At 57.6% G+C, this 21,052-nt stretch overlaps 2 protein-coding genes across 4 annotated transcripts in view; one reads left to right on the top strand and one right to left on the bottom strand.

Annotated features, from left to right (window-relative positions):
- The first annotated feature begins 830 nt into the window (after nt 1-830).
- Nucleotides 831-11,926, top strand: ARHGEF16 (Rho guanine nucleotide exchange factor 16). The gene is given in 16 exon segments (XM_056508181.1): nt 831-884; nt 2,737-2,916; nt 2,919-3,304; nt 3,868-3,919; nt 4,333-4,502; nt 5,014-5,070; nt 5,491-5,651; nt 6,113-6,265; nt 6,639-6,768; nt 7,463-7,537; nt 8,360-8,452; nt 8,831-8,985; nt 9,301-9,480; nt 9,845-9,918; nt 10,277-10,378; nt 11,013-11,926. Coding segments are annotated over 15 exon segments (2,052 nt in total). The 5' UTR covers nt 831-884; nt 2,737-2,792; the 3' UTR covers nt 11,153-11,926.
- A 103-nt stretch (nt 11,927-12,029) lies between these two features.
- Nucleotides 12,030-21,052, bottom strand: part of MEGF6 (multiple EGF like domains 6) — an 81,285-nt gene continuing 72,262 nt past the window's right edge. For 2 of the 3 annotated variants that reach the window (XM_056508177.1, XM_056508180.1), the window contains 11 exons: nt 20,181-20,309; nt 19,803-19,931; nt 19,059-19,190; nt 18,037-18,165; nt 16,730-16,858; nt 16,500-16,628; nt 16,262-16,390; nt 15,389-15,517; nt 15,185-15,313; nt 14,673-14,804; nt 12,030-14,139 (listed from right to left, as the gene is read on the bottom strand). In XM_056508177.1, the coding sequence (XP_056364152.1) occupies nt 14,072-14,139; nt 14,673-14,804; nt 15,185-15,313; nt 15,389-15,517; nt 16,262-16,390; nt 16,500-16,628; nt 16,730-16,858; nt 18,037-18,165; nt 19,059-19,190; nt 19,803-19,931; nt 20,181-20,309 (1,364 nt within the window). In that variant the 3' untranslated portion in view covers nt 12,030-14,071. Of the gene's footprint in view, nt 14,140-14,672; nt 14,805-15,184; nt 15,518-16,261; nt 16,391-16,499; nt 16,629-16,729; nt 16,859-18,036; nt 18,166-19,058; nt 19,191-19,802; nt 19,932-20,180; nt 20,310-21,052 lie in introns of all 3 variants that reach the window. The other variant, XM_056508178.1, reaches the window with a different exon arrangement.

The following is a 21,052-nucleotide window of genomic DNA, read 5'->3' as shown; positions in this document are numbered from 1 at the left end:
GTAGGAGCCCTCCTCTCGCTGGAGCCTTTCTCCTTATTAGCCCCGGAGGGAAAGGATAAAAAATCCATGGGATAAGAAAGCTGTGATAATGGGGCGATTGTCAGGCAAGTCCCGGAGTGGAGAGAACAGAGGCATTTAAAAGAATATTGCTGACAAGTGGACTTTGTCATGCACAAAGTGCTTGAGATTCACCACAAACAAGTGAGAAAAAGGCCCCATTTGGGGGATGGGGAGGAGCAGAACAGGGGGGCAAAAGAGAAGGTCAAGGAAAAGTCTGTTCCCAGTAAAGACACAGAGCACTGTTGAGCCTTACTGGGCAGCTGGCAGCAGCCTGACCCTCAGATCCTCTTTCCCAGTAGCTGCAGCGTCCAAAAGCAGCCGAAAGTGATGCTTTGTGCATCCGGAGGGATCGCCCGAGGTTACCTTTGACCCAACTAAAGCGAGCATCAGACACGCCTGCAGTAAGGGACAGTCCCTGCGCTGCTGAAATACTGAGTGTATGTCGGCCAGACCCCGAGGACAGCCGGGGCACACTCGTTTGTCACCGTTAACGTGACAGGAGAACTACACCGAATAATCCACCTGGCAGAGGCGGCTTTAGGGGATGGGGAATGCCGAGATTCTCCGCGCAAACACCTAATTAACACTCATCAGGAAGAGGCAAAACACTGCTCCTAGGGACGCTTAATTAATTTGTCACCCCTGGCAAGCGGGGGTGACCCCGGGAGCAGAGCCGGGATGCGCGGAACAGCGGCTCCGTGCGCCGAGCGGCACCTCCATCCCGGCACGGCCCCGGGGCCGGAGCAGCACCTCCCCCGGTCCCGCCCCGGTCCCGCCCAGCCCGTCCCGGTCCGGCCCCGCCGCGCTGGCTCCGAGGGGCGCGGGTAGGTGCGGGCGCGGCGGGGTCGGGGCGGGGGCGCTGCGGAGGGAGCGGGGACCCCGGGGAGGGACCGGACCGGACCGGACCGGACCGGCACCGGGGCTGCGGGGCAGCCGAGCGGGCGGCGGCGCCGGGGGAGCGGCTGCCGAGCGCCTTCCGGGGAGGGGACGGCGAACACCGGCTGTGCCGTCCCTGCCGGGGGGCTCGTCCCCGCCGCTCTGTCCCCGCTGTCCCCGCGGGTCTCAGCGCCCGGCGGTGCCCGGGGGGGTTGGGTCCATGGCAGAGGGGTTTGGTGCTTCCTAGGGCTGTACCCCGCCCTGCTCCCAGCCCGTTCACAGCCCTGCACCCCGCAGGGGTGGAAGTACCGAGTTATGGTGCCTGTGCCCGTGTGTCACCACACGGGGATCGGTGCCCTGGGTGGCCACCGAGCCTCCCTCCCCCCCAGCACCGAGAGCTGTGGATGTTGTGACCCCCAGACCCTCTGGATTTTGGCCTGTTTATTGCTACCAGAGCTTAGGATAAGCTTCATCCTCAGCCAGGATGGGGTTAAGAGCAGAATGCGGCGCTTTGCGGGACACTTGGCAGACACAGAGCATGTGTCCTGCATCCCAGGACAGTGGAATGAGCAGCATCTCTGTCAAATGAGCTGTTGTTGATGGGTCTGTGCTGTCCTCCTGCCAGTCATTCATGCTGGGAAAAGCACGGTCAGCCCTGGTTTGTTTCCTGGTCTTTGAAAGGGAACAGCTTGGAGATGGCACTGGCACACAATGGGATCTCAGTGGAGGACAGCTAAACTTCTCCCAGAGTTATGTAACAGGCAGAGGCCATAAAACGCTCTGTCTGTTCTGTAGGGGCAGAGTTCCGTGGGTGCACGGCTCTGTGTGTGGCACAGGAGGGGATGAGTGACCTTAACCCCGGCTGAGGAGCCCCAGGGACTGGGGCAGGTGTTTCTGTGGGCGTCGTGGAGCCGCCCTTCAGCACGGTTTGGGGCAGGTTCCAGCTTGGAGGAGCGCAGGGTTCATGGCCAGGCACCGTGGGGATTCCACAGCCCGGGGGAGGTGGATTCAGGAGGATGCAGAGGGCTGTGGCGGCTGGCAGCACCGGAGGGGAATGAGGGGACACGGAGGTGTGGCAGCTGGGGAGGCTCCGGGCCTGCCTGGCTCAGGCCTGAACCTGCCCGGTGTCTGCGGCACGGCCTGGCTGTTCTGGTCCCTGCGGCACGGCCTGGCTGTTCCTGGAGCCTGGCTGCTCCTGGTGCCTGGCTGTTCCTGGAGCCTGGCTGTTCCTGGGGCCTGTGGCACGGCCTGGCTGTTCCTGGTGCCTGGCTGTTCCTGGAGCCTGGCTGTTCCTGGTCCCTGTGGCACAGCCTGGCTGTTCCTGGGGCCGGTGGCTGTTCCTGGTCCTGTGGCACAGCCTGGCTGTTCCTGGTCCCTGTGGCACAGCCTGGCTGTTCCTGGTCCTTGTGGCACAGCCTGGCTGTTCCTGGTCCCTGTGGCACAGCCTGGCTGTTCCTGGAGCCTGTGTGGCACAGCCTGGATGTTCCTGGTGCCTGGCTGTTCCTGGTGCCTGGCTGTTCCTGGTCCCTGTGGCACAGCCTGGCTGTTCCCAGAGCCTGACCACATCCTGGAGCCCCAGCCTGGTCCTGGCACCCAGGTGACCCCGTGAGCAGTGCAGGCGGTGACAGCATCCTGAGTGTGTCCATACAGGTCCTGCCTGTGGATTACCTGGGAATTCAGAGGCCGAGTTCTGTGCTTTCCCAAGGTTCCTGTGGCTCAGTGTAAATTCCTGCTGCCTTACTGGCACCTGTCTGTCTGTCAGTTCAGCCACTTTGTCTGTCTGTCTGTCTGTCTCCTCAGCTTGCTGCTCCCCTGGCCCACCGCCATGTCTCGGAGCCGCTCTGGCAGCTCAGTGGATGACAAGACCTTGCTCCTGGAGTACCGATGCCACCCAGCACGGCCGGAGCCCCCCAGCCCGACCTGTGTCCCTGGGAAGCGCAGCTCCGCCCCGGCTCCCAGTGCCACCCCGCTGGCCTCCCCCACCTCGGCCGAGCCGCGCCGCATCATCCTCAGCACCGAGAGCCCGGCCGCGCTCAAGGTGGGGACGCAGCAGCTCATCCCCAAAAGCTTGGCCGTCTCCTCCAAGCCCAAGAACAGCCCCTCCCGGCCCCAGAGCTTCGGGGCGAGCCGGGAGCCCCTGAGCCCCGAGCCGAAGCTGGCGGCCGTCCCCGTGCTGGCCCTGGAGGCGGAGGATGAGGATGAGGATGATGGCGGGGGGGCCCTCAAGCGCAGCCTGAGGAACATGTCCTACCGTGCGGCCATGAAGGGGCTGGGCGCCGAGCTGGAGCCAGCCAAGGCCACTGCCTCGCTGAAGCCCGTGTCTGAGGATGGCAGCGCCCTGCCTGACCGCAGCCCTGGCAGGAGCAAGGTGGGTTTGGCACCTGCTGTCACTCCTGTCAGGCTGGGATGAGGTCCTGCTTGGACAGAGGAGCTGCAGGGCCCAAGCTGCGGTCAGTTCTGGAGCTGGTTTGCTGCTGCCTTGGGAAGCTCCCTGTCACCAGCAGGTGCTGCAGGTCCCTGGAGAGCCTGGGAATATCTGACATGGCTTTCATGGGGAGTGGAACTGGACGCTTGGCAGGAGCCTGTGAGATGTTTGCAGGGTGGGGCTGGCCGGGAGAGCGGCTCCAGTCGTACACAAACATGGGTGAAGCACGTCCGGGGAAAGGGAGACTCCAGAGCAGGCAAAGTCCAGGTGGAAGAGAGATTTGACAGCAGCAGTGCAGGTACAGAATGGTTCTGAGCGTGACCCTGGTTATGGGAGGTGAAAGCTGAGTCACCTGGGTAAGGCAAACAGAGTGCAGACAAAAGGCAGGCTGAAAGAACAGGGTGGTGTGGACTGACTGGCACAGGTAACTCTCCCTTTTCCTGGAAGAGTTCTGAGAAGGCCTCAGAAGTGTGTAACCACAGCAGGCTCTCCTCTTGCCCTTGCAGAGAACCCTCGGGCGGAAGCGGGTGCAGAAGCGTGGTGGCTCGTTCAAGGACCGTGAGTGCTCCTGGCCCCTCGCCCCTCTGCCTCATCCCAGCAAATCCCTGCAAGGCCCTTCCCCACTGTGCTGCTCCCATGGCCTGGGGCCATATCTTTTGTCTCTATTTCCCCGGAGCAGCAGGAGCATTGCTGCCCTGCTTTCCCACTGCTGGGGCTGGTAACGCTCCAGTTGCTGCCATGCTCACAGATGGATGGTTCCCAGGGAAAGTGGGAGAGCTGTGGGGGCTGTTGGGAGCAGGATCCGCTGGGTAATCAGCACAGTGCAAAGTCCAACCTCATCAGGGAGTTTCTGGCCCAGGCTCGCTGGAGCTTGTGGCTCATGGCCAGCAGGGCAAGGCGGCCGTGGTTGGGAAGGGAAGCCGTGGGCTGGGAGAGGCTGTGGTGTTGACCTTGTGTCTTGTCCTCTGCAGAGCCTCGACTGTATCAGGAGATCCGTGAGAGAGGTCTGAACTCTGTCAGCCATGAGTCAGACGAAGACTTGCTGGAGGAGTCCCTGCCAGAGGAGCCGTCCCCTCTGGGCACTGCTATCGTGGTGCAGAGCTACCGCCCGGCCCAGGTGACCTGGAGCCAGCTCCCAGAGGTAGGGCCAGCAGCCCAGAGGCTCTGGGAGTTGTGAGGGGATGATTCCACATCATTAGTCCTTGTGCTGGGATGTTCTGGGCTGTCCAGCCCTGGCTGGGACACACAGGGTCTGCCCAGGGCTGTCGGTGCAGGTGGTGCTGCTGTGGTTGGGCTTCACCCACAGCTGAGGGGAAGGTGGATGCTCCTTGCTGGGCTTTCCCTGCAGACTGTGGGGAGAGTAATCTTCATCCAGGGAGTGGCAGCAGCCAGCTGCTAGGGGCTGGGGGGCTGGGTGATGCAGGAGTGAGTGATGATGGGCAGGGATGGCAGTGAGCAGTGGGGTGTGATGGTTTCTGATGGTTTGTAATGGTTTGTGATGGTGTACACTGGTGTGTGATGGTGTGTTACATTCTGTAGATGGTTTATGATGGGTTCTGGTGGTGTGAGGTGGTGGGATGTGCCATGGAGCTGACACAGCCCCAGACCACACTCGAGGGTGTGCAAGGACCACCGTTCCTGCTCATCCACAGGTTCTGGAGTCAGGCATCCTGCAGAGGATCTCGGCTGAGGAGCGCAAGAGGCAGGAGGTGAGAGAGGCTGGGATGTGCCCAGGATCTCTGCAGAGGCACCAAAGGCTGTGGGACACACATGGCTCTGTCAGGGTCAGCTCCAGGTGGATCTGGGCTCAGCTCATGGTGCTGCTGCTGCCAGCTGCTACAGGACTGGGCAGTGCTGGGAGGGCTCACCTGCACAAATCAATGGGGAAACAGGCAGCTTCCATGGGAAGGGAAAACATCTTCATGCTATGGCTTTATAATGACTGAGTGTCCTAAAACACACTTGGACTATTGGTATTGGCCAGGCCATGCATGAGGTGACAGAGAACCAACATGGAGCTAATTAATTTCCAGTGGCTTTGTGCCAAAGGAGTATAAATAAGATTTAACAATTAATTCCTAGCTTTGTCCAGTCAGTTTGTGCTGTTGCATCTTCCCTGCTTTGTCCAGGCAATGTTTGAGATCATCACTTCAGAGTACTCCTACATGCACAGCCTGAGCATCCTGGTGGGACATTTCATGAGGTCAGAGGAGCTGAAGGAGACCATGACTCAGACTGAGCACCACCACCTCTTCTCCAACATTGGGGACATCCTGACAGTCAGCACGAGGCAAGGGGGGCCTGGGGCTGGGACCAGGCAGGCCTGGGAGGGGACCCTGAGCTTTTTATTTGCAGTGCTAAACCAACCATCCCTTGGATTGTTGAAGGGACTCGCTGGGAGGTGGGGAGGAAATGCCTTGGGAGCTGGTGCTGGATGAGCTGTGTCCATGTGGGAAAGCAGCAGGAGGAGGATGCAGCAGCCCTGGGAATGGCTGTGGGGGCGTTGAGGGCTTGTGGCTTCCCAATGGGGCAGAAACTGAACCTCGTGGAGGGCTGAGGTGGAGGAGGGATCCCGTGCAGGAATGGAGGAAGCGTGTGCCTCTGGGGAAGGAGTGGCTGTCTCAGCTGCTGGAGCTGCCCTGCCAGAAGGGATCCAGGCCCCATCTCCTCTGGGAAAAGCCACAGTGGGAACACTCAGTTTGTCTGGCCCTAGTGAGTCATGTGGTGAGGTTGTTTAAATTCTCTCCTCAGCTTCTTCGAAGACTTGGAGAAGCGACACCAGGAGCACCTCCTGATCCCTGACATCAGTGACATCGTGGAGGAGCACGCCTCCAAACACTTCAACCCCTACATCAGCTACTGCTCCAATGAAGTCTATCAGCAGAGGACACTGGATAAGCTGCTGTGAGTACAGGGCTCAGGCTGGCCAAGGAATTTCCTCTGAGGGGGTCTAGGCTCCAGGGGTTGCAGAGGTCAATAACACGTAGGGACAGGGATGCACCTTGTTCATCTCCAGACAAATCTGAGTCTGCTGTTGGTACATCTGTGGCTTTACCCAGCTTTTGGTGGGCTCACCATCTCTCTCTGAGTGCTTTCCCACCACCTGTTGTGGGGTCAGTCCCTTTTCTGCCCAGCTGGGCACTCCAAGCCTGGCAGAATGACAATGAGCACCCCAGGCAGTGCCATCACTGCTCTGCATTTCCCGTGCATGGAGAGCTGCTATAAAATCCTGACAGCTGAAGAACAGAGTTAATGGAGCTTTCTTGTCCTGTTCCAGAACCACAAACCCCTTATTTAAAGAGACCCTGAAACAAATTGAAAGGAAACCAGAGTGTGGAGGCCTGCCAATGATCTCATTTCTCATTCTGCCCATGCAGAGGGTAACACGGCTTCCTCTGCTCTTAGATGTAAGTAGTCACACAGTGGCATTGCCTGGCACCTCTGAAGAGGTGACTCTGCTATTCCCTTTGTTTGCTGAGCCCAGGACAGCCTCTGCTTGGACTTCCAGCCCTCTGCAGCTGGGCCCTGGATGCTCCTGTATTCAGGAGAAGCATTTGGATAACTCTCAGGCACATATTGGGATTCCTGGGGTGTCCTGTGCAGGGCCAGGACTTGATCCTAATGGGTCTCTTCCAACTTGGCATATTTTGTGATTCTGTGATTTATATCCAGAGCAGTCTGCTTCACTGGGGAGGTGTCAGGTGTGCAGCTTAAAGCTCTGTGAATAGCACTTTGTGTCTTAGTGCCACCCATCTGAGCAACCTGAGCTGCTTCTGTCCCAGGGTGGGGTGGCACAAGTGTCCTGATTGGTGGGTGGTCAGGCAGCCTAGGAATGGAAAGCAGGTCTTGTATTCTTCATGGAAATCTTTTCTAAATGGCCAAGCTGCTGGATGTAGGATTTCCTACTGCTCCCAGTCTGTGGTGGGTTGCAGGGGTGAGGGCCAGGCACGAAACCCCCAGATTCCCATCTCCCAGCACTGTTAAACCTTCCTTTGACCACTGGGAGCAGCTCAATCCACATGTGGCATCCTGAAATCCTGGAGCTGATGCTCCCTTCTCTGTGCTGCAATGTCACTAAAGCTTCTTATCTTGGAATTCCAGACCGTCCAGCAAAAAACAAACGTACACACTGCAGCATATGGAGCTGCTACCCGTGCTGTGAAGGCCATCAGCAAGGTGAGGCCCAGCTGCCAGCCCCCAGCTCTGCTCCTGCCAGCTCAGCCCTCTGGAGGCTGATCCAACTCTGCCATTCTGGCTTCTCATTTCCCTCCCAGCACCAGTTCACTTGAGGCTCCTCTGCTCCAAACAGCTGCCGGATCAACACTTCTTTTCCCTTCTCACCTTTGTCACCTTGTCTTGGTTTGTTCCTTTTTCTTGTCCTCTTTTCTTCTTTCCTCTTTGGCCCATCTTTGTCCCTGAGACAGCTCTCAGCGTGGTTTTTGGGGATTTGGGCAAAGGGCAGTGAATGAAGCAGAGAGGGAAGTGTGGAGTGCAGGAGCCATGAGCTGTGCACTGTCCCTGCTCCTGGATCTCATCTCCCTGTGTTTTGTCATCCACTGGTCACTCACACAGGCCAAAGGGCCACAGAGGCTGTGGCCACCACCATGCCAGTGGTGACTCTTCCTTTCATCACCCTGAAGAGCCACTCTTGGCAGCACATTCCTGCTGCTCCCAGTCTGTCCTGCTCTCACATCTGAGCAGAATCTTCCCCTCTGTGTGCTTGTCCATCCTCCTGTCTTGAGCTCTTCTCAGATGATTCATTCTTCCTCTTCCTGTTGCTCCTCAGTTTTGGTGCAGATTCACTTGAGTCCTTCTCCAGGCAGAGTCCATGTGCCATCTCTCTCCAGGAGAGCATCCCACTGCCTTTTCCCACACCTGTAGTGAAGCTTGTGCCAGGATTTGTCTGTCTGTCCTGTCCCTAATGCTGAGGGTGGTGTGGGAGATGGGCTCAGTGTCTGACCGTTCTCTGCTTCCCTTGGGATGTTTTTCTCTTCCCAGCTGGTCAAGAGCTGCAATGATGGAGCTCGGGCTATGGAGAGGACGGAGCAGATGTACACCTTGCAGAAACAGCTGGAATTTGGGAAGAAGAAGGTGAGGTCTTGTGGGAGTGGTGGTGGGAGGTCTTGTGGGGCCTGTTCAGGCAGGTCAGACCTGTGCTGGGAATCCTGCTGGGAAGGCTGGACTGGGCTGCTGGATGCAGGCAGTTTCTAAAGGGTGTGGTAAAGCCATGACAGTGTCACCCAGTGTGACTGGGGCCCAGGGGCTGCATCTCTGGGTGTGCTGGACTGGGGTGCACGGCTGCTCCACCTTTCACCTGCCCCCTGGAAACTCCTTTTTAAAAAACACTTTAACACATGCGGTGTATCCACCCCAGCTGACCCCAGAGCCGCTGCAGGTTCACTCCTTGCCTTGATTTTGCCTGCTGCTGGTGAGGAGGGCAGTGACCCAGCCTTTCCCTGGCTGTTGCAGCCTTTCCCTCTGGTCTCGGTGTCGAGGTGGCTGCTGAAGCGGGGCGAGCTGCAGCTGCTGCTCTCGGAGGAGGCCGGGCTCTTCCGCCGCGGCGCCGGCCGCCTCTGCCACCTCTTCCTCTTCAACGACGTCCTCATCATCACCAAGAAGAAGAGGTGAGGCTGCAGGGAGGGCCCTGCCTTTCCTGGAGAACAGCTCAATTTCCTGAGCAGCACAAACAAGAGAAATCAGTGAGATTTCCCTGGTTTTGCCTTTTTGGGGTGTCCCTTGTCAGCCAGAAGAGAAGCCCCAGTCCCACTGGTGGCTTTGCCTCGGTGGGTGGGTGGCCAGCAAGTGCCCAGAGTCATTCCCACCCTGAGCATCAGCTCCAGGCTGCTCTGGCAATGCCTGCTGAGCCTCCTGTGCCAGGCTGGGAGCTGGGAAATGGCCCAGACCCCACAGCTGAGGCACTGATCCCGTCTGTGCCACAGCGAGGAGAGTTACACGGTCATGAACTACGCCACGCTGGACCAGGTCACTGTGGAGAAGGTGGAGAGCTCAGATCCACCCTCCCCTCCTCCTGGCAAGGCTGGTGGGCACCTGCTGCGGGTGGTGCTGGAGAAGGACAGCGAGGGCCGGCGGGAAGAGGTGCTGCTGTCAGCAGAGACGCTGTGAGTGCCACGCTGGGATTGTGCTCTGGCTCGTGGGATGAGCTGGGAATCCTCTGAGGCTTCTGCAAATCTCCATTTACCCCCACACTCCTCCTCCCAGCAATGGGGATGTGCACAGGCTTCTCCCAGGCTCTGTTCCTTCCTCTCCCTTATATTTCCCATATAATTCCCACCTCAGCTTTCCTAGTCCAAAGAAAGCAAAGCAGCTTGTGCCACTTGGGAAGTGTCCTTACACTGAATAGTCTGATCAAATTCTTGTCCAGTCTGACTCCCCTGGATAGCATTCATCCTGCTGGGAATGTCCCAGCTGCTGCAGGCCACAGGGATGCTGTCCTAAGGCTTTCCTTGTGTTTCCCTCTGGCAGGAGTGACCGGGCCCGGTGGATGGCAGCGCTGATGCACAGGGAGAAGGAGAAGCCTGACACCACTCCCAAAGGAGGTACCCTGTGCCAGAGGGCAGCTGGCTCTGCTGGCATTCCCTGTTGCACTGGAGCATTTGCAGGCCCTGCTTCTCCTCCACTCCTGCCAATGCAGAGGAAAATCCTGTGCTTTGCTCCTTAGGAGTTGCCTCCCATGAAGTTATCAGTCACAATTAACCTTAAATGCATTTCCTGGGAGGCACAGGAATTCCAGGAATGCATTCAGCTGTTGTTAGAGGAGGTTCCACAAGCTTGGAGGGATAAGGGGCGGGGACAGGAGGGAATGGAACATGCTGTGCTGTGGGGCACTGGGTGGGCAGCTGGGGTGTCACAGGGGACTGTGCTGGCTCACTGTCCCTGCTGTCCCCTGTCCTGCAGACCTGAGCCAGGTGGAGGTGACCCGTGCCTACCTGGGCAAGGAGGCAGATGAGCTGTCCCTGCAGCAGGCAGACGTTGTGCTGGTGCTGGGGGAAGAGGACGGTGAGTGCCTGGGTTGGGGCAGGCTCTGACCTCACCACAGCTAGGGCAGGGGCAACCTTCAGTGATCCCCAGGAATGGGATTTTAGCAATTGCAAAAGCTTCCAGGAAGCCCTGGGTGCTGGTGGGACCCATGGCATTGGCTGCTGCTGTGTCCCAGCAGGTGACAGTGGGTCTTGGGGGGCTGAGGGAGGTGGCACTGCTGTTTCCTTAGGGGTGACTCCTGTGTGCTGGCACCAGCAGCACAGGCCTCAGAAGTGAGAGAAGACATCCCCCAGAGCAGGCAGTAAATCAGAAACCTCCTCCCCTGCCATCCCTGGATGCTTCTAGCCAGCACCTCCTGGGGAGGAGAGTGATGCAGGATCCATTGTCATTGCTGGCCCTGTCACTGCTGTGTTCTGTCCCAGGCTGGTGCTGGGGGGAGCAGGGCTAGTTCCCCAGGATCCATGGCCCTTCCTGGCCCTGTCAGTGCTGTTTTCTTCCCCAGGCTGGTGCTGGGGGGAGCAGGGCTGGTTCCCCCAGGATCCTGGGCCTGTCACTGCTGTTTTCTCCCCCAGACTGGTGCTGGGGGGAGCAGGGCTGGTTCCCCAGGATCCATGGCCCTTCCTGGCCCTGTCAGTGCTGTTTTCTCCCCCAGGCTGGTGCTGGGGGGAGCGTCTGCGGGACGGGGAGCGGGGCTGGTTCCCCCAGGCCTGTGCCCGGCCCATCACCAGCCGCGTGGCCGCCGAGGGCAACGTGCGGCGCATGGAGCGGCTGCGCATCGAGACCGACGTGTAGGGCCAGCCAGAGGGACCTCTGCCCCAGGGAGCTGCAGCCTGAGCCCACGGGGAGCTGGCAGCAGCACAGCCTTCCTCCTCGGACTGTGCTTGTCTGGGGTGGCAGATGTCATGGCCAGGAGGGCGCTGTGTGACACGCCTGGCAGCGCTGGCACTGCTGGCCCGGAACAGCCTTGGCTCGGCTGGAAAGGCTGGAGCTGCTCTGAGGTGCCTGTGCCACCATCTCCGTCCCTGCTGGCAGCTGGGCCAGCACACCTGGTGTGGGGAGAGCACACCCCAGTCAGGATTGGGGCTTGAATCCATGTGCTTGGCTTATTCCTCAACCCAGATTTTGCTCCTGTTTCACTTTTTTCTGTCTCTCTCCCCCACAATAATTCTGAGCCCTTTGGGCAGAGCCATGCCCTGCCCAGGTGAGGTGATGCCAGACACTTTTTGGTCACTTGATAAAATACTTGATGCCAGAGTTGTTCCCATGGAGTCAGCTCAGCACCAGGACTGGGATATGCTCCAGGCAGAGGGGGAAGCAGGGGCAGGATGAGGAGCAGTGCTGCAGCTCCCACCTGCCTTTCCCTCCTCTCAGCTGGGGCGGGGGCTCTGCCCGGGGCTCAGCCCCTCACACCCCGTGCAGGGGACATGGCAGCTACAATTTTGGGGTGAGCCAGCCCCATACACTGCCAACTTCACATTCACAGGGGCAGCGTTGATGTAAGATCTGTTCTGATCAAACTGTTCAAAATGTAAATTAAGGTAACAATAAATTCTTGGATTCCAATGAGCCGTGTGTCCTCTGTTAGTGGTGAGTGTCCCTGAGCTCCAAGGAGCCAAGTTCTCACAGCTATGAGCCCTAAAAAGAAACTTCATTCTGCTGGTGGCATTGCTGTGGCCTCTACATGTTCTCACACACCCTCCAGAGCCCCTGCCAGCCTGCTGTCACCTGGAGCAGCTGTCAGGAGTATTTCAGAGAGGCAAGGTAAGTAGAAACTCAGCCAGACTTTCTGTTTATTTCTTTTAACTGCGGAGAAAGTAACATTTTTCATCAGCACTGAATTAAAAATCCAAAAAGGGAAACAGTACAACAAAAGAGGAAGAAAAGAAACTTTATTAAGAAATATGAACAATAAAGAACTTTATATAAAAATACAGGTACAGGGCTGCTGCAGTCCCATGCTCAGACATGTGGTTTGCTCCGAGCAGCTGCCAGGAGTCACAGAGCTGCAGCTGCAATGGGACAGGATGGATCTGTCCCTGTGTTTAAGGCCATTCCCATGTTCTCCTGGAGCAGGGCCATCGAGGCAGAGCATCTCCACTGGCCTCCTCCTCCTCCTGTGCTGCTCCAGTCACTGGAACCTTCCTCCAAGGCCCCAGGAGTTTCAAGGCAAAGGGGAGCCCAGGGATGATTGTTTGGAGAATCAGCAGCACCACTGGCAGCACTGACTGGGGTCATTTGGCACATGGACTGAATCTTCCTGCTCCCTGCTTATCCAACATCCAACCCCAACAACACGATTTTGGTCCTTCACTACATATTATATTAACATGATTTCTTCACAAGAATGATATCTAATGCAAAAAAAATACTGTTAAGGAAGAAATAAAATAAGAGAGGAATTAGCCCAAAATTACAAGTTATATACAGATTAAAATAAATTCCATCAGGAAAAGAAACAATTCTTTTATTATTTTCAATTGGCCCCTGTGGGAATAATTTAAAGGCCAAGCACCTTGGGCAGGGCTGTGCTGCAGCCTCTGGAGTGGGGATGGGATGGGATGGGATGGGATGGGATGGGATGGGATGGGATGGGATGGGATGGGATGGGATGGGATGGGATGGGATGGGATGGGATGGGATGGGATGGGATGGGATGGGATGGGATGGGATGGGATGGGATGGGATGGGATGGGATGGGATGGGATGGGATGGGATGGGACAGGGCTGTCCCTCTTCCCTGCAGAGCTGGGGTTCCTCTGGCAGTGGCTTCACCTGTCCAGGAGCTCTGCAAACAAAGGGGGCCCTGGGCCCTGGCCAGGGTGATGTGGTGACATTGGAGTGGTGACATTCCCCACTGCTGCAGGTGGTCAGCTCCTGGCTCTGACTGGAATGGCAAAATAACTCAGGATTCAGGGCTGGGCAAGGCCATTCCAACTGGATTTGCACTGACCAGATGTGTGAGCACTTTGTCTCCATCCAAGCAGTATCTCTGATTGCCACACCTGATTTAGGCTTGCTTCTTCTTGGAGTAAGTGACACCATGGGCTGGCAAGCTCCTGGTCCATGGGCTGACAAACTCTTGGCATGAAGAACAGGCTCCAGGTCCCTGCCAAGCTTGGCTAGCACAGCCTGTTCTGTCAGCAAGGAGGCACCAGCTCTGCAGGTGAGTGCTGGAGCCCTGCATACTTTCCCCTGGCAAATGGCCATTTACAGTAAAACACCATGGAAAATTCAAATTTAAAAAAATAATTCAAGTGAGGTGGTACATCCATAGGAGACCCAGTCTCAGGAGAGGCAGGCACTGTCAGTCCTGACAACACTGTGGTGCAGCTTCCCATAAATATTGATGCATAAATACCTGATTTGGACCACGATTTCAGCCCCCTTCCCAAGCCCAGCACCCAGAAGCTGAAGGCCAGCAATGTGTCACAAGCTGTCAAAGTCCACTGACCCTGGCCAGAATTGATCCCTTCTTGCTCTCTGGCCAAGGCATGCACTGGTGTGGGCACGTGTCCTCACGGCCAGCCCGCGCTGGCACAGTGAACTGGTTAAACTGGGCACTTCAGCCTCACCCAGACCACCCAAAAGCAGCAGCTGGGGGGGTCAGGAGAGGAGAGCTGCTCATGTGGCTCATAAATGAGTTCATTACAGGTCATTGGCTTCTTCAGGTGGCTGCTTGGTTAAACCAAGGGAGTGCTCCTGGAGCAGGATCTATTTCTCCACTGGCCAGAGCTCCTCTGGGGGTGGTGGTGGCCTGGTGGGTGGCAGGGACTGTGTGGCTGGAAGGGAAGACAGGACAGGTCAGTTCCTGCTGCAGGGCTGACCCTCCACACTGCTGCCCATTCCCCTCCCCACTGGGAGCTGGGAACACTGGTCCCAGTCTGTGGGTTTGGGTCAGACCCTCCTGCCCCCCACCCCCCTGAGCCAGCAGGTTCAGTGATGGTTTGGGCACAAATGAGGAGGGTGGGGGTTTCCACTGCTGTTAGTGCACAGGATCATTGCTCCAGAGTGCTCACTGGAGAGTGGAATTTGTGCCCTGTGGCTTTTCCAGGAGCACATTTCTGGTCAGGCTGCTAAACAGCTTTGTTTTGAGACTTCACAAACCCCCACCGTGGCTGCAGTGACAGCAAACAGGTCAGACCAACCGAGGGGCTTGGAGGAGGAAAGTGCTACAGAAGTGACTGGACTGAGCTGATTTACTGTCCCCAAACCCAACCCCTGGTCCAGGAGCCACACTCCGAGCACAGGCACAGCCTCCCCTCGGGCTCTGCAGCCGGTGGCAGTGGCTGTGCTCGTCCCTCCCTGCGCTCACCTTCCCGGCAGGTGGCCCCGGTGTGGCCGTTCAGGCAGAGGCACTGCCCGTTCCGGGCGCTGCAGAAGGAGCTGCTGGGGAGGCACTGGCAGGGCAGGCGGCAGTCGGGGCCGAAGCGGCTGGGCCGGCAGTCTGCGGAGGGCACAGAGCTGCTCAGGCTGCTGCCCGCGGCAGGAGCGCTCAGAGCTTTGCGGGGATGCTCGTGCTGCGTGCGGCACAGGGCAGAGACAGCTTTTGCTGTGGTGACACAGGACATCAGAGCACCCCCAGGCCACCAGGATGTCCCTTCAGCCTTTGATCCTCAGCCTTTTCACCGTGTCAGTCTGAGCACACGGGCTCTGGAGGCTGGGGGAGAATTTCCATTCAGATCTGGCTACGCACAGGGGCCAGAGAGGTGAGTGCCACTGCCGCTGTCACTTTTTTGAGGTGACACACACCAAAAAAAATCCCCTTCCAGCTTCTTGGAGCAAAACCCCCATGATACAGCCCCCTTCCTCCCCTGCCCAGCTCACCTGCAGCACACGTGGGGCCGGTTTTGCCCGGGGGGCAGAGGCAGCGCCCCGTGGCCGGGTCACAGGGGACATCGCTGGGGCAGTCACAGAGATGCTGGCACCCCTCGCCGTACGTCCCTTCCTCGCAGCCTGTGTGAGACACGGAATGCAGCCCCTGCCCTGCGTGCCCGGCCCTCGAGGACCCCCGGGGAGGACGGGAGGTACCTGTGTGGCAGCGCTCGCCCCGCAGCCCGGGGGGACAGCGGCAGCGCCCGGTGGCGGGGTCACAGCCAGCCCCGTGCTCGCAGTCACAGCGCTCCCGGCAGCCCTGGCCATGGAAACCCGGGGGACAGCCTGGCACGGGAAAAGCTCGTTAGAGAGCTGGTGAGTGGAGCTGTGCAGCAGAGCCGCGGTCAGCCCAGCAGGGAGAAGCAGAGAGCCTTCCTGCCCGACGTGTGCTCCAAGCTCAGCTCCGCGGCATCTGCTCGGTACCCAAAATCTCCGGGCAGCGGGGATGTGCGGGCCTTGGGAGGGCACTGCTGTGACCGTGGGGTCACGCAGCGATCAGAAATCCCCTCTCAGCTGCTGCTACCTAGGGAAGGCTCGCTGCGAACCCTTGGAAAAGGGAGAGACCCGTGGAGTGACACCGGTGTCACACTCCTGTCCTGCAGGGAGAGCCCCACGGAGTGTGACACCGCTGTCACACCCGTGTCGTGCAGGGAGAGCCTCACGGAGTGACACCGGTGTCACATCCCTGTCCTGCTGGCTGAGCCACGCGGAGTGACACCGCTGTCACACTCCTGTCCTGCAGGGAGAGCCTCACGGAGTGACACCGCTGTCACACTCCTGTCCTGCAGGGAGAGCCTCACGGAGCGACACCGCTGTCACACCCGTGTCGTGCAGGGAGAGCCTCACGGAGTGACACCGCTGTCACACTCCTGTCCTGCAGGGAGAGCCCCGCGGGGTGTGACGCCGCGGTCACACCCCTGTCCTGCAGTGTGACACGGGTGTCACACCCCTGTCCTGCCGTCCCGCTCTCCGGACGAGCTTCAGAGCCCCCCACGCCCCAAGCCGAGGGTGTCCCGCCCCAGCACTCACTGTGCTCGCACAGGGGCCCGTAGTGGCCCGCGGGACAGCGGCAGGTGCCCGTGGCCGGCTCGCAGGTGGCGTTGTGCAGGCAGGAGCAGCGCAGCTGGCAGGCGGCACCGAACCATCCCGGCGGGCATTCTGCGGGCGACAGGGAGCGGCAGAGCTGCTCAGCAGCCCCACACTGAGCTAAGGCAGGGCTGGCACGCGTGGGATAACAGAAATGGACAATCGACCCGGGCCGGGTTACCCAATTCGCAGGATTTCCCCGTCCAGCCCGGCGCACACGAGCAGGAGCCATCGGCTGTGTCGCAGAGTCCCCCGTTGCGGCAGGAGCAGCGCTGCTGGCAGCCCGGCCCGTAGCGATGCTTCTCACAACCTGCGGGCACAACGAGCGGACATCTCAGCGCCAGGAAGTAATTTCCTGCCCAGGACCTTTCCCAGCACTGCCTGACAGGCCTGATGCGCTCCCACACTTGCCTTGCTCGCACGCAGGGCCAGCTCTGCCGGGAGGGCACACGCAGTGTCCGGTGACAGGGTGGCAGGGAACGCCGGCCCCGCAGGGACACAGCCCTGCACAGTCCTGGCCATAGCGGCCAGCGGGGCATGCTGGAGGGAGAAAAACTTCGGTCAGGCCAAATGGCGGGAGGTGGGAAATGGGAGAGGGAAAGATTCGCACAGCACTGGAGCTGAGCGATGAGAGGCAGAAGGAGCCTCCAACCCTGCCCTGCTGCGCCATGGAATCATGGAACGGTTTGGGCTGGAAGAGACCTTAAAGATCATCTGTTCCCAACCCTCCTGCCATGAGCAGGGACACCTCACACTAAGCCAGATTGCTCCAAGAGCTGCCCAGCCATGGCAATACAGCAATACAGTCAGGGCATGGTGTGTCAGGAGAATTCACTTTATCATAAAATAAACAGAGCAGAAAAATGTTTCTGTGGCTTAGGCATCCAGCAAGCAAGATCATCTGCAGGCTCAGTCCCTGGGACACAGCAGGAGGGCACTGCTGCCAGGACAGGGAGACAAAGGACACAAGGAGCTTTTCTCAGCAGTCAGTGCCTGGTGTACTGCTCATCCCCCTTTCTGTGGGCAGGGCCTGCACCTCTGTAAGAGTCAGTCCAAAGTTTCTCTGATCTGCCACCCAACCATCCTCAGAGACTGAGACCCCGGGACCCCACACTCGCTCTGGACCTGAGTTCTGGCCCAGCCGAGGTGTGTGCTTGCCCAGGACTGTTTGTAGCTGTGCCTGGTGCTGCCATGGCACGCTGCTCTCAGCAGGGTACTGGTTGTAGCGCCCTGTTCCACCTGTTCCTTGGACCAATGATCTCCACATACAATAGTCCATAAATCTCCCCACCTTTTGGCCAGAGGCCACTGTCTTTGGAAAAGGAATATAAAAAGTGACTTTCTTAAAGAGACCCTGAGATCTCTTTCTCCCCAATGGATCCAAGACACGGCTGTCATCGGACGACCATGAGGATGCGTCCCATCTGTTAGTAGCTATATCCCCATCTTTTCTCTCTCTCTCTCCCTCTCTCTCTTTCTCTCTCTCTCTTTCTCTCTCTCTCTCTCTAGCAAAACTGAATTGTTACACGCAATAAACTGCATTACTGCTTTCTGCTGAACAAACCTGAGTCTCTTGCCTTTTGCTTCTTGCACCCTGGGTCAAACAAACCACCACGACTCCCGCTCGGGTTGAGTGGACCATGACAACCTCCCACCCCTCAGGTCCCCCCGAGGAGGCTCCCCTGCCTTGCCAGCCCCCTGGCCGAGGCAGAGCTCACCAATGCCGCAGTCAGCGCCGATGAAGCCGGCGGGGCAGTGGCACATCCCCGTGGCAGTGTCACAGCTGCCCCCGTTCCTGCACTGGCACTGCCTCTCGCAGTCACGGCCGTACCAGCCCGGGGAGCACCCTGAGGGGACAACAAACAGTGGCTGGAAACACAGGGACAAGGCCCAGACACCCCGGGAAAACCCAGCAGGTGGGTTTGCATGACAGGAGGTGTTGGGAAGGATGAAACAGGAAAACATCATAAATATGATTGCCTAGCAAAAGACTTTGGGAATATGGAAACAATCAGCGAGATTGAAAAAAGGCATCTTTGAGATACCAAACCTTAGTTACTAAATAACTAGAAGACAATAGGATGGCCGGCCAAAAGTAATCCCCTCTTGATAGAACAATGCCTTCTGCTGGAGAGCAGCTCCAAAGGTCGGAGAAGACCCTGCTAGCTTAGCAGAAGGGGTCCAAAGAATAGTTTTTAGGGTTTAAAGTATAACACATTATGGTAATGTAACGATTCTTATATGCTGTATGTAAATGATATAGGATTTGTATCTTGTATTAGATTGGTTAGTGGAAATTAGAATATTCAACATAGAAGAAAATTTATTGTATTGTAAACAGGAAAATCACTCTCTTACTTTCTTCTCTTACTTCTCTCTCTCTTACCTTTTAGAACTCTTACTGTCTTTCTGCCCTGCTCCAAGCTGTGGCTGGCAGCTCCTGGCAGGACCCTTTTACCCACATCCTATGCAATAAACCACAGGTTTCAAGACCTGGCTCATAGAGATCTCTCTGTCTGTCACAACCATCCCGACCACCGTCGCATTGTACAGTCTACAGAGCTCTGCTGGGAGCAGTCTGTGCCAGGCTGGCACCATCAGTGGGGTTCTGAGCCATTCTGTCACACAGAGCAGCCCCAAAGCGCCCAGAGCTCAGCTCATACACACATCCCTCGTGGCAGAGGGGTTTCAGGATTTTCAGCCTGCAAAGGGGATGCAGTGGGAGCAGAGCAGGACTCACCCAGCTGGCAGGAGGGACCGTGGAAGCCAGGGGGGCAGACACAGGCACCAGTGACAGGGTGACATTCCTGGGTGGCTCCAGAGCACTGGCAGATGTGAGCACAGCCCTCCCCGAAGGTCCCTGGCCGGCAGGCTGTGAGGAGACAGGGCACCAAGGTGCTCAGGGGCCATCCCACCCCTCTCTGCAAGGCTTTTTTTAAAACATTTTATTTTAAGCCAGGATTTAGAGAGCCTTTTATGGTAAAATTCTCCACCACCCAAAAAGCAAAGGGTCTCATGCAAAAGGTTCATCCACTCCAGGACATTCTTGGATTTAAAGGAAAGGCAATTAGATGCCTTTTACTGTGCCAGCCCTACCTGCTCTCACATTTCTGCAAGCTCCACACACAGAGAGGACAAATCCAGCACTCTGCGTAAGGAACGTGCTCACACATCTCTGTCTCTTCCAGACTTGCTCATACCCACAGGAGCTCATTTTAATAGTGATTTATTGCTAATCCTCTGGATAAATACCCAGCTCTGATTTCCCACTTGGCTCCCTCTGCCCTGCTAACATTCCTCAGGCATGCACCCAGCTGCCAGACTGGGAGTTGCTCCTTGGCACAGCTCTGCTCGTGGGCTGGTTTTCCTTGTTTATTTTTTTTATATATTTTTTCCTCTTCTATTTTCTGCAGGAATTGCTTGCCCCATGCTGTTCCCAGAGGCTGTCAGCAGAGCTGTAAGAGCACCATTCCCATCTCCTCACGTTTTTCACATCCAGAGCCGGTCAGTCCTGGCGGGCAGCCGCACTGCCCGGTGACATGGTGGCAGGGCACTCCCGGGGGACAGGCACAGCGGCTGGCACAGCTCTTCCCAAAGAAACCTGGCAGGCAGGCTGTGGGAAAACAAACAGCGGGATCTGAGTCTCCTGCCTGGGTTTTAAGCTGTTGCTAAAGCCTGGAAGGCATCAGAGCCCGAGGGGTTCCTGCCCCGGTGCCGAGCCAGCCCAGCAGCATCTTGTGTCACAGCCTCAAAATATTTTGCCACAACTTGTAATTCTCATTAAAAATGAAGTTTCCCCCTTCCCAGGCTCTGGAGCAGCCGGTGTTTCCCTGGGTTTCCCTTACCCAGGAGTGTTCCTCACCTTTCTCACAGCGCCGGCCCCTCCAGCCACGGGGGCAGTCACAAACTCCAGTTACGTGGTGGCATGAGACGTTGTCCCCACAGTCACAGAGCTCCTCACAGCGTGCCCCAAACAGCCCCTCTGGGCAAGCTTCAGGGATTAAAACACAGCAGAGAGGACACATTACACCAAAAAAGTGACTTTTTGGGGCTATTTCCCAGTTGTTCCACAGGCAGCTTGAAACGCAGCCATGGGGAGCTGGCAGGACCCTAGCTTGGTTCTTTTTTTAAAAAGCAACATAATGTCTACCTTATGGGTGGGTTTCTTCATTCATTTATACTGAAAGAAATTATAGAAGTGCATAACACTGCCTGGTGCTGCCGAGGCTGTGTGGGGCTCTGGGAGCTTGTGGCAGTGCTGGGAGGGGACACTGTCCCTCAGGATGTGGCAGGATCCAGTGAGCTGATTTGTGTGGCCAAGCCTCAGCTGCCAGCAGAGCTGTTTACAGCCTCCTGAAGGGAAAAATATTCCCAGCAGGAAACCTGAGAGTGGCTGGTGGCAGCTGAGGCTGTGGTGGCAGCTCCCTTGTGCCAGGTGGCAGCTGCCAGTGCTGCCACTGCACTTTGCACCCTGATTTAAGGACGTGCCAAGCTGAGGTGTCATGACCCCAGAAGGGAAGAAGCTTGTGGATCTCTGCTTGGTGTGCTGATACGTGATGAGGTCCCTGTCACTGCTCCAAAGGCCAAGAGCCTTTCCAAACCCTTCCTAATGGGAAGGAGGTTGCCAGGGTGTGCGTCACAACAAAGGGTACAGCAGACACGGAGCCACCAAGGGACAGATGCCATGATTTGCTGGGCTTGGGACCAAAGCCAGGCCCTGAGGGTCAGTGTGAT

This window comes from Oenanthe melanoleuca, chromosome 21 (assembly GCF_029582105.1).
Source record: "Oenanthe melanoleuca isolate GR-GAL-2019-014 chromosome 21, OMel1.0, whole genome shotgun sequence".
NCBI lineage: Eukaryota > Metazoa > Chordata > Aves > Passeriformes > Muscicapidae > Oenanthe > Oenanthe melanoleuca.
The sequence above is the reverse complement of the archived record's forward strand: the minus strand, read 5'-3'. Positions and strand labels throughout refer to the sequence as shown.